We start from the raw sequence: 11572 nt of genomic DNA, 5'->3' as shown, positions 1-11572 counted from the left end.
CTTCTGGGTCCACGCTTGTTAGTCCACAATTGCTTACTATGTTGTCTGGTGTTAGAGAAAGATCTTGGTTTGGAATAATGACCTTTTTGAAACCTTTTCTTTGTTTGAAACCTGTTATTATTCCAGGATTTGGATTGTTTATGATTCCAGGGTTTGTATTTATCACCAATCCCATGTTCTGATTGATTATATCTACTGACTCTAGAATCATAAATAATCTGAGTCCTGTACTTCATCTGAGATTTGGAGTTTGAATTTTTTCTTTTAAAAACTTCTGATCTTTTAGATTGACTGGCTTCAGGTACTGAAGTTCCTTTGGATCCAGAATTTGAAGTCTCAGATTTTGAAGCTTTCAGAACTTCTGAACTAATGTTCTCAGGTTCTGAACAACTTCTATCTTCTGAACTTTTCTTTCCAGATCCTGAGGAACTTGGTTCCTCTGAGCTGTCAGCTTCTAAATCACTCAGATCATCATTGTCATTTTCAACAATACCAGGATTCTTTCCCTCTTCACTTGGTGGAACAACATAATAAACCCAAGATTTTCCAACCTTTTTGGCAAAGGTCTTCAGCTTTGAATATGTTCTACCATACTCATAGCCAAGTCCTACTCCTCTATGTCTCAAAACATTATAAATTCTATTAGCAGCTTTGCTCTTCCCAAGGTTGAGATGCACAAACTGTTGAGGAGCTATTTCCTGCTCATCAATAGGTTTGTGACAAACAGCACAACCCTTTTCAAAGTCATTCACTCTATTCAGAGTTTCTTGATATAGACCTTGAAAATGTTCTGCTTGTTCAGTCAGAGTGTTAAGCTTTTCTTGTAAAACTTTTTGTTTACCTAACACTCTGAGATGTTTCTCAATGACCTTGTTAAGTGCAGTTATAAGTTGAGATTTAGAACAGTCAGAAAATACCTCATCTGTTGCTTCTGAATCTGATTCTGATTCATCCTCTGAGTCTGCATCTGAGTCAGTTGAAGCCATCAGGGCTAGATTTGCCTCTTCTTCTTCCTCAACTTCTTCCTCAGATGATAGCTCTTCAAAAGTAGCCATCAGACTTTTTTTCAATTTGCTCTTAAATTGTTGCTTCTTTGAGCTGTATCTTTTGCTTTTGTCTTTGGCAGACATTTCTGGACAGTCAGCAATAAAGTGTCCTGGCTTCTTACAGTTGAAGCAGTTCTTCTGATCATCCTTTTTGCTGACAAAATTTCTGGAGCTGTTACCTCTGAAGTTTCTTTTGTTAAATCTATTCCATTGCTGAAACTTGGTGAATAAAGCAAACTCATCTTCACCCATTTCCTCCTCTTGACCATCTGCAGAAGATTCCTCTTCAAAGTCAAGAAGCTGAGTCTTAAGAGCTTTAGAAGGAGTCCTAGTTGACTGTAAAGCCACAGACTTGGACTTCTTCTTAGCTTCTGAATCAGCATTCAGAACCATCTCATGGCTTCTGAGATTGCTTATCAGAGCCTCAAGACTCAGAGTCTTGAGATTTTGAGCTTCTTCTATTGCAGTGACCTTAGGTCTCCAAGCAATAGGAAGACTCCTCAGAATCTTCTGAACATGGTCATAGGTGGAATAACTTCTCTTAAGAGCTTTAAGACCAGATACAAGGATTTGAAACCTTGTAAACATAGTTTCAATGTTTTCATCTTGTTGCATAGTGAATAGTTCATATTGCCTTATCAAGAGACTAGCTTTAGCCTCTTGGACCTTTTCATTACCATCATAGGTAGCACACATAGAGTCAAAGATAGATTTAGCAGTAGACTTGTCTTCTATTCTGACATAATCTTCATGTCTAATAGCACCAACAACAATGTCCTTTACTCTATGATGCTTAGTGTAGGTTTTTAAGTTAGCTGGTGTGAGTAACTTTCTATGCTCAATGGACAACCTTCCATGTTCATTTAAGTTTTCAAAAGTTACTCCCAGCTCAACCAAATCCCACAACTCATGATCAATAGCAGTAATATTGCTATACAGTCTTTCCTTCCACCACTCAAATAATGATGCATCACCATTGAATATAGGGGCTTTCCTATTGCCACTATGTTCATGTGATTCATTACTTAAGTAGTCAAAACCAAAAGCATTTCTAGGACCACCACCAGCACCACTGGCCTCACCGGCTTCACCGGTTGTTCTAGTGCTACTATCGTCTCCTCCAGACATAGTGTTCTCACAAGATCTTTACTGTCTCACTGTTAAGTGAAAGTAACAGACCAGTGCTCTGATACCAATTGAAGGTGTGAAAACACAAGAAGGGGGGGGGGGTTGAATTGTGTTTTAGTCAAGTTTAAAACTTTTTAAGTTCTTAACTTAACTTCAACAGCAGCGGATAAATAACACAATAAAACAAGTTCAGAGAGAGAGAGATCACACAAGCAATTTATACTGGTTCCTCTCACAAAACGAGAGTAGTCCAGTCCCCTTGCACTTCCAAGGGATTTCACTATAATCACACAAGATTACAACTGCTCAAGCACACAAGCAAGAGACTTCACCACAATGCTCAAGCACACAAGCAAGAGACTTCTCAAGTACAAATGAAATGAATAATAGAATGTATACAACAGCTCTTAATAAGAACCTAGAAGAACAAATACTAAATATTTGAACTAAAAGTGCAACAACACAGTTCAGAGGTTCAGAGCTTTGTATGAGGAATTCAGAGTTTGTTCCGTGCGTGTTAATAATCCTTGATATCTAATTACAACTGATTCCTTTAGTATATATACGACTAGAAAAGAGTCGTTGCAAAGATGACCGTTGAAGTAGATAACCTTTTGTCTTCAAGCAGCCTGTCTTGATGCAGTTTGGTTGTATCCAAAACTGAGTAAGAGTTTCAGGTACTTTGACTACTGCAGAGAAGACTTTCCTTATTCAGCTAACACCACTGATGACCCACGTTCTCAAAAGAGGACAGACAGAAAGAGATTAGCTGTTCTGATCAGGCTTGAAAGGTCCTTTTCTTCATTGGTAGAAGAGTTGACTTGCAAAAGAGAATCTTTACAAACTTCAAGAAGATCATCAGAGTTGATGAAGCTAAGACCTTAAGAAGTTCTGAAGACTTAATCGTCTGAAGATTACAAGTTCTGAGTCTCACAATCTTCTGAACGCTTACAAACTTCTGAAGTCCTTATCTTCTGATCTTTAATCAGAGCTTAATTGAATCTAAGTCCTGCACACTTAAATTAAATTTTTAGTCCTTCCAATTGTTTATTAATACTTTGTTATCATCAAAACCTTAATAGATTTAGGGGCAAACATTTTTAAATCAATTTTGTTCCAACAATTAGGTGTATGGCCACTTATACCACAATAAAAACAAGTAGGAACAAAATTACTTCTATATCTAGGAACATAAGATTTCTTTTTAGGAAATATCTTCTTTGGATTAATTATGATTAACTTTTTGTGCTTTATTCACTTTCTCTTTAGTGGATTGGTCAATTTCCTTAACAAAGATTGTTTTATTTGGTTTGTCAAACACTAGTACAGAAAGGGGTTTTAACTACTGGAAAAAATAACTTTTCACGTCGGTTGGTGACCCGTCGTAAACACCATCGTCGTTGTATGTTTGGGGATTCCACGTCGGTTCGGTGAATAACCGTAGTGGTATCTTGGTTTTTCATTTAATTTTTATTAAAAATAATGGGGATTCCACGTCGGTTTTTCTTATGTCCCGAAGTGAAAAGTGGGGATTTCACGTTTGTTGTTTATTAAAACCGACGTGGAATCTATTACTTTCTTTTTTAAAAAAATTTTTTTGCTGCTATTCTATTACATGAAGGGGCTGACATTAGTCAGTATATATCCATGATAATCAAGACACTCTAAACAGAGCGTCTACCGACAAGAGAGACATATAAACATTTTTCATTAAATTCTTTTCACTTTGTATCATATATACAAACATCATATTCTTCCTGCAAATATGATGAATTGATTAAAGTACATAGATGAATGTATGTATCATAGAAAAACATTTACTCTATATAAAGTTCATTTGTGAAACAAAAAATTAACCAAAGGGACACATCTCTATACTGCATGTTGTATGAATTATATTAGGGATATTGGATATTCCAATAAAGAAGGATATCATATTATATTTATCCGATAAAAAAGGATATTAGAGGTGAGATACTCTAATAAAGAAGATGGTACCACATGCATTAGATATGTCTAGGGTGACATAACATGAGTTGTGACATTAGATTGCATTAGGATTATGTGTACAGTACGTGATAATTGGTGTGTGACACATATCTGGAACATGTGATGAATTGTCTATACTTGCTAAATGATGTGTTGATTACAATTATATTGTAATCTATAATTGATTGAAGTGTTAGATGTTTTGTTAACTCTAAATGATACTTTATAAATGATGTTTTGATTACAATTATCTTGTAATCTATTATTGAATGAAGATATTAATGTATATTTTTGTGAGTTAGAATATGCATGATAATAAGGATGAAGTGTGAGTATATTTCTCACACTAGTATGTTGATGTTTATGTTATCTAACTCTCCGTTTTGTGAATTTGACTGGTTTGGGACCAGACCCACAGGTTATGCGTTTTTAGCTGTTCAAGTGTTGGTGAAGCTCCTCTCTGATTGCGACATGGGAAAAAGGGGTTTTACGTGTATATAAAGTCTACTTATTTAGGTTGTTTTGTATATTTAAAGAGTACAATATTTGATTCAATAATTTCTATAAACATGGTTTTACTAAATTAAATACAATAGTATTATTTTTGTAAAGAAGAGTGTAATACCTAGAACCAATGTTTATAAATAACTTTCAATTTTTCCGTTGCGTATTTCTGAAAAAGAGTTAATAAAGGTAGAATCACTACAATAATGGGTTTGGGTGTTACACACATTGTATCATTTCAATTAGGATAATGATCATAAATTATTCATGGTCCATTCATTAGCGTTGTAGAACCATATCCTTTTACGAGACAATCTTCTCTTTCTCAATTTGTTCTACATTATCAATTAGTAGATCATCCTAGTAGGAAACTCATGTCGACCTCCGTTAAACATATAATTAGAGACACTAGGAAACTCATGTCGACCTCCGTTAAACTTTTTAGTGCTTCTTGATTTCGTGTTTCTTCAAGAGAAATCTCTAACAGGGCGCTTTCCATCTTTTTATAAGTATCAGGATTGGCCCCGAAAATTTGGAAGCCCAACCACAAATGTTAAAAACGAAATCTTAATAAAAAAATGTAAAAAGTTTCAAAAAGAATTATCCTTATCTAAATAGTAAATAAAATCAATAACATAAAAAAAAAAAAGTCATATTTGTATCGAACATAAATAAAATATCCTTATTCTAATGAAAGACATATTAAAAGATATAACTGAGCCACCATTAAAAAAAAAAATATCACCGAATATATAGGTTTTGAATTACATGTTAAAGGGTTGGGCATGATTTCTATCAACCTTTTAGAAAGAAACTATTTTTTCTTTACTAAGAAACTATAAAAACATCGGTTTATGGATGTATTATTTATTAACCTTGTTTAGATTATACTCTTCTTCATTTGTTTCACAAATTTGTTACAAAATCAATTTTGTTAAGTCCATTATATTTATTATATATAAATGTACATTTATGTCCATGCTTATAAATTGAGGTTGTTTTATTCAATTTTTATTATCAAATTTAGCATATAATATCAAAATTAACATCGAAGAATTATGAAAATGTGTGAGAAGAAAAAGATTGTTTCAATATGTGTGATGATAATGTTAGTTATGGCACACGCTGATAATTCTCCTCCACCTCCATCACAACCTAGTTCACCAACTGGTCGAATCGCTTGTCTTGCCAAATGTGCTTTTAAATGTAAACGCTTCAAAACAAGAATTCCATTATATGCAGGTTGTGTTGCTGCATGTACATTATTGAAATGTCATAAAGTATTGTCAAAAGTTACTTATGATTGTGCAACTAATTGTTCGATGTCCAAGACCTTTAACATCAACACTGGTACATATACTTATACTTTTGTCTCTTATATTTTTATAAGAATAATCTTATAAATAATGATTGCCTTATTTAATTGTGCTTCTTACAATAAATGTCTTTTTCGCAGATGCCGGTGGTGTTAATGATATCGTGAATTCATGCTTGAAATCTTGCAAAAACAAATAAAAATGTTACATCTGTAAATCAATGGTTTTAGGAAAAAAGTTGATATGAGAAATTCTATGTAGAATTGGTAAGGTACTGACGTTGTAATGAAATTTGATTACACAAATAATAAAATAATTTTATCTCATTATTATTCTCTCACATTGTGATATTTTGTTAAAAAATTGACAAAAGATACGATTGAACGTATGTGTAATTGTTTCTGACGTTTTAGTGCAAACATGATTAGTTTTTTGTAATTTTTAATTATGTCGTAATAATGAGTATTATAATTAATTTTAAATATATATTTTTAGTGAAAACTCTTTTTTCACTTGTTCCTATATTATAGGTGTAAAAACAATTACAATCATCGTAAAGAATGAAATCCACCATAAAATTTATAGTGGCTAATTTTAAAAAAATTATATAATTTTTATATTTAGATTATTTTAATTTGAATAAATGTTTTTCCATTATGGGTTGTCGTTTAATATGATTACGAAGAAAGTCAGCCATAATTTGTATAGGGGACTAAGTGATACAAGTATTTTAAAAATAAAATTAGATATATAATTGTAGACCTGATAACCCATTATATTGATCGATTTTGTTTATGTGAAAATATTCTAAAGCATTCCTAATAAATTTGAATTTTTTGAATTAGACTTAATTATTTAAAAAAAATTAAAGACGGATCATTGAATAAAATGCTTACATTCTTTCCATCAATTTATTGCTTAAAAAATTGGTATAAAATCTCTGACATCTAAGAAGAAATTTGAAAAAATTTGAAATCCTGTTCTCGGCAGGACAGATGTCATACACGATGTCTAGTGTAACGACCCAAAATTTAGTATTCGTTATTTAATTATTTTATTACGCGAGGGCGTGATTTATAATTAAATGATTAAGCGGCGAATAATCATTTATCGAGAACGTAAGTTAATGAGCGAGAAGTTATGTTGTTTGGGCCTTTGGGCGTGGAATAGGCATTGGGCCTAAGCCAAGTGGGCTTGGATCCATGAGAATAGAGAGAGCTATAAGTAGCATAAGTTTGGGTGAATAGTCTCATAAGTTACAATTCCATGAGAAGTTCAAGAGCTTAGCTAGGGCAAGGAGCTCATGAGGGAGAGGAAGAGCTCGTGGGAGAGAAAGAGAAGAGCAAGCTTGTGGATTCGTCGAGCTAAGGTACGAGAGTTAGATTACATAATCGTGAGTGATTCGAAAGAGGGGAGGATGTCGATTCCTCCATTCCCAAACTCTTTCCACTCTATTTTCTTGTGGGTTTTGTGGGTGATTTTCTTAATGGAAAATGGATTCTTTTGATCCTAACATGTGTAGTGAACTCATGGTAGATGAGGTAAACAACTTTGGGGAGTTGAAAGTGGGTATATGTAGATGTTTGATCAATGATTTGCATGTTTTGTCAAACTTGCTTAATATGCAAGAAATTGACATGATTTTGATTGTTTGAGGTATTTGGATGTTTGGAAGGGATGATTAATGTTCCTTGATACCATATATGTTTGAAATGGCTGTTTATATGAATTTTTAACATGTTTGGATGAATTTTTGAGTTGATTTGATGTTAAACCGCCTTATTGAAACTCAAGAACAGATATTTTTCTGGTATAGTTCGCTAAGCGACCAGGAGTTCGCTGTAGCGAACATGTTCGCTGAAGCTCGCCATGAGCAGGTGACTTCCTGGTGAGGTTCGCCAAGTCTCGCTAAGGCTTCGCTTAGCGAAGGCCTCTGTGACAGCAAATTTTGTTAATGTTTGTAAGTGTAATTAGGCACTTGTAACATGGTTTAAGGGTATCCTTACATGATTGTTGATACATGTTGATACTGTTAATACTTATTGTTAATCGTTATATGATCGATAAACGTGTGTGCAATAAGTTGTAGCTTAAAGTGAGCAATGTATATGTTTTAGCATTAATTTGCAATGATAAGAGAATGATGTATGTTTTATGACATAAGTGTAAATGAAACCTTGTGTGTATAAAAATGAGTATGCAGATAATTATCATGTGAATAATTATGAATTGAGTGATAGGATATTGTGTTATCCTAATGTGTTAGATGTTGGAATTGTGTTTCCGCATCAGGGAATGAATAGCTTCGAGCTAGATAGCGTCATGTATTTGATGTGTTTAAAAGTAATCATGCATTCATGAATAAATTGTGATATTGGAATCATGTGTATTCCAATAGAGTAAATGGACTATGTTTTCCAAAAGTGGCCGAAGATGGGATTATGTTATCCGAAATCTAGAGCCCATATCCTACATGATATAAAACTGTTATTGAGCTTATCCAAGGGAGATAAGGTGGTTCGGTAAGTTCCGACGCATCCAACAAGATGTAAAACTGGGTTCATCTTAAATGGGGTGAATAGCAGCATCCAACATGATGTAAAACTGGTTTGGTCCACCATTGGCGAGACGCTTATCCTGCATGATGTAAAACTGCTGATGTAGAGTCCGTACATGACTATAATCTGAACAGTCTGTACATGACTATAATCTGAACAGTCCGTACATGACTATAATCTGAACAGTCCGTACATGACTGAAAACTGAACAGTCCGTCATGACTGAAATCTGAACAATGTAAAATTGGTACCACATGCATTAGTCGTGTCTAGGGATGACATGACATTGGATAATTGGCATTAGATGCATTAGGGTAAATGCACATGTATTTGATAATTGTTATGTGACATTATCTGATTGGATTGTAATGTGTTTTCCGTATGTGTTAAGCTTTGGTATTTACTAATTGTTTAATACTGTGATTGTTGCCATGACTTGGTATGTGAGTAGAGTCCGTCATGACTATAAAATGAACAAGTGTAGAGTCCGTCATGACTATAAAATGAACACTTTGGTAGTGTCCGAGAAGACGTGAAACTATATGATTGGTGTGTTTGTAAATGAATGATTAATTGGTAGTCGTATTTGACGATGTATGTGCGTGAGTTAGAAATGTATGATAGCGTGTGAAGTGTGTAGTATACTACTCACACTTATATTTATGTTTATGTTTTCTGAAATTCTGGTATAGCAGAACCAGATGTTGTATAGAATGTCGAGACATCTGGTCTGACATGAATAACACGGCAAGGCATATAACATTAAAACGGATACTGAGAAATAATGTTTTATCAGATGTTCCAACATTCAATTTAAAGAGAATGTCATACTTAATGTTGTAACATCTTACGAAACATAATAAAATCAACAAGTAAATAAACTGCACAGGAAATTGTTAACCCAGTTCAGCCAACCTGCCTACTCTGGGGGATACCAATCCAGGAAGGAAATCCACTAATAGATCTAGTCACTAAGACCTCCAGCAAACCCTTTGAATTTACGTCTTACACTAAGACCTCCAGCAAACCCTCGGTTTACGTCTTACACTAAGACCTCCAGCAAATCCTAGGTTTACGCCTTATGACCTCGACACTACTCATGCAACTTCTGCCTAGGAACTCCTAGACATGAGATCCCATCTCACTTCCACTCACTCAACACAACCTGTGTTGTTTATAAAATGTTGGGAAAGATGTGGCGACAACTTGCCAAGACAACACTTCACTTTTGCTTAAAAGCTTCAAGTGAATCACACACGGTAAACTCCGTACTTCAAAGCTTAGGAGTAACCTTACAATAACAAACTCAGTTCTTAACTCGTGTTATAGAATCCACAAGTAAGAATCACAATTAAAAATACAAACATTATCTCCTTGCTTAAAAGCTTCAGAGATATTACAATACTCAACTCATTACCTAAAGGTTTCTGAGTGAGGACATAGTGACCATCTCACAACCCGAGTGGTTCACTTACACCAACTCTCCTAGAGAGTGGCTTAAAGACACGAAACTCTAAAGACTACATCTTTGATGAAACAATGGTTTCGGTTGATTAAAATCTTGGCCTTGAGTCTTCTTTATATAGACAGAGCTAGCACGCTCCTGATCTTCCAAGATAACCTTCAGAACACAGCTGGTCTTTGAGTCACGTCCAGCTAAGCAAATCAGACCTTAATAAAAACTTTCCTAAAATAGTTGATCCTCTTTAGGAAATAAACAATGTGTTGAATCATTCCATTAAGTCTTGATAAGAACATATCTTCACTGATAACGTCTTGATCAGATCAAATCTTGATATACACGTTTGTAGAGTGGATTTCCATATATAGCAGATACGTGTAATAAATGCGCGAGATTTGGGCAATCTGACTGTCGTACCCAAACATGTTACAACATTTGGTCCAACATCTTTTGTACCCAACATGTTGAAACATTTGGTCCAACATCTTGCTTGTATATTTGTTTTAGCAAAATGAGGCCAACACACAAATATCCAACATTTTCTAACTCTCTGCTTTGTGTTAATTGCTGGACCTTTGGGGGTCCAGGTTGACAGGTTATGTGTTAGCCTCGTCCGAGTGCAATGGTGAAGCTCTGCTCTGATTGAGACACGGGAAAAAGGGGTTTTTATATGTATATGCATGTAGTCCTCTTAGTATACTCTGTTGGTCTTAAGCTTTCATTTGAAAAGTATCCGTTTTGTATAACTAATGACGCATCGTGTCGATGCGAAGATTTGTGTTGTTTATTCAAACATTTTACTAATTAATTGTATTAGTATTATCTTTGAATGAAGCTTGTAGTATTCAAACCAGCGCTTTATAAATCAGATTTTCAATTTTCCGCTGCGTATTTTCGAAAAAGATTTTATAAAGGCAGAGTTAATTAATTAACGGGTTTGGGTGTTACAAAGTGGTATCAGAGCAGTTGTCTTCGGACTGTGAGGTTAGGTGTCAATCAGAGCCGGTCTGTGCATTCAGATCGAGTGAGCATGTGTGCCAGTTGTGTCTGTCTGTTTTGTTGTGTATTATTATGTTTATAGCTTGAGTGTTTACTTAAGTGTGAATGTATTCTCGTGTTGAGAAGTTGTTGAAAGCATGCTATATTTTATATGTATATATATATATATATATACATGTTTGAATTGATTTTGTGGAATTCATATCTGTGAGTGATATGAAATGTAATGCATGTACTTGACTTGATGTCTTGTGTACATGGATGTTTCATTGTCTTACATATAGTTTAGTTATAAATATATGTATAGACATGTGGTAGTAATTATGTATGCTAGTGGTTACGAAGGTTGTTACATTAGCATAGATGGGAATAGTATGTTTATGTATTTTGTAGTGGTGTGTATGTCAAGAGGACTGCACCGGGGTTTTGAGTAGATGCTTAGATATCTTACCTTATGTTTACCCTTTGCATACGACATGCATGTGAATGCTGTCGGTATTAGATTTCTCTTGGGAGGAATAAATTTGGAATCGATAGGATGGTTAGGTGCTTACACCGGATGTTCTAGTG

General features: G+C 34.4%; 1 protein-coding gene across 1 annotated transcript; it reads left to right on the top strand.

Moving 5' to 3' along the window:
• The first annotated feature begins 5710 nt into the window (after positions 1–5710).
• LOC123883948 lies at positions 5711–6279 on the top strand. The gene is made up of 2 exons (XM_045932922.1): positions 5711–6017; positions 6124–6279. Exons 1-2 carry the CDS (start codon positions 5726–5728, stop codon positions 6180–6182), a joined length of 351 nt encoding a protein of 116 aa, XP_045788878.1. The 5' UTR covers positions 5711–5725; the 3' UTR covers positions 6183–6279.
• Positions 6280–11572: the final 5293 nt, after the last annotated feature.

The sequence above is a fragment of the Trifolium pratense genome, linkage group LG5 (genome assembly GCF_020283565.1).
Source record: "Trifolium pratense cultivar HEN17-A07 linkage group LG5, ARS_RC_1.1, whole genome shotgun sequence".
Taxonomy (NCBI): Eukaryota; Viridiplantae; Streptophyta; class Magnoliopsida; order Fabales; family Fabaceae; genus Trifolium; species Trifolium pratense.
Note: the sequence above shows the minus strand (reverse complement) of the source record. Positions and strands in the feature narration are given on the sequence as shown.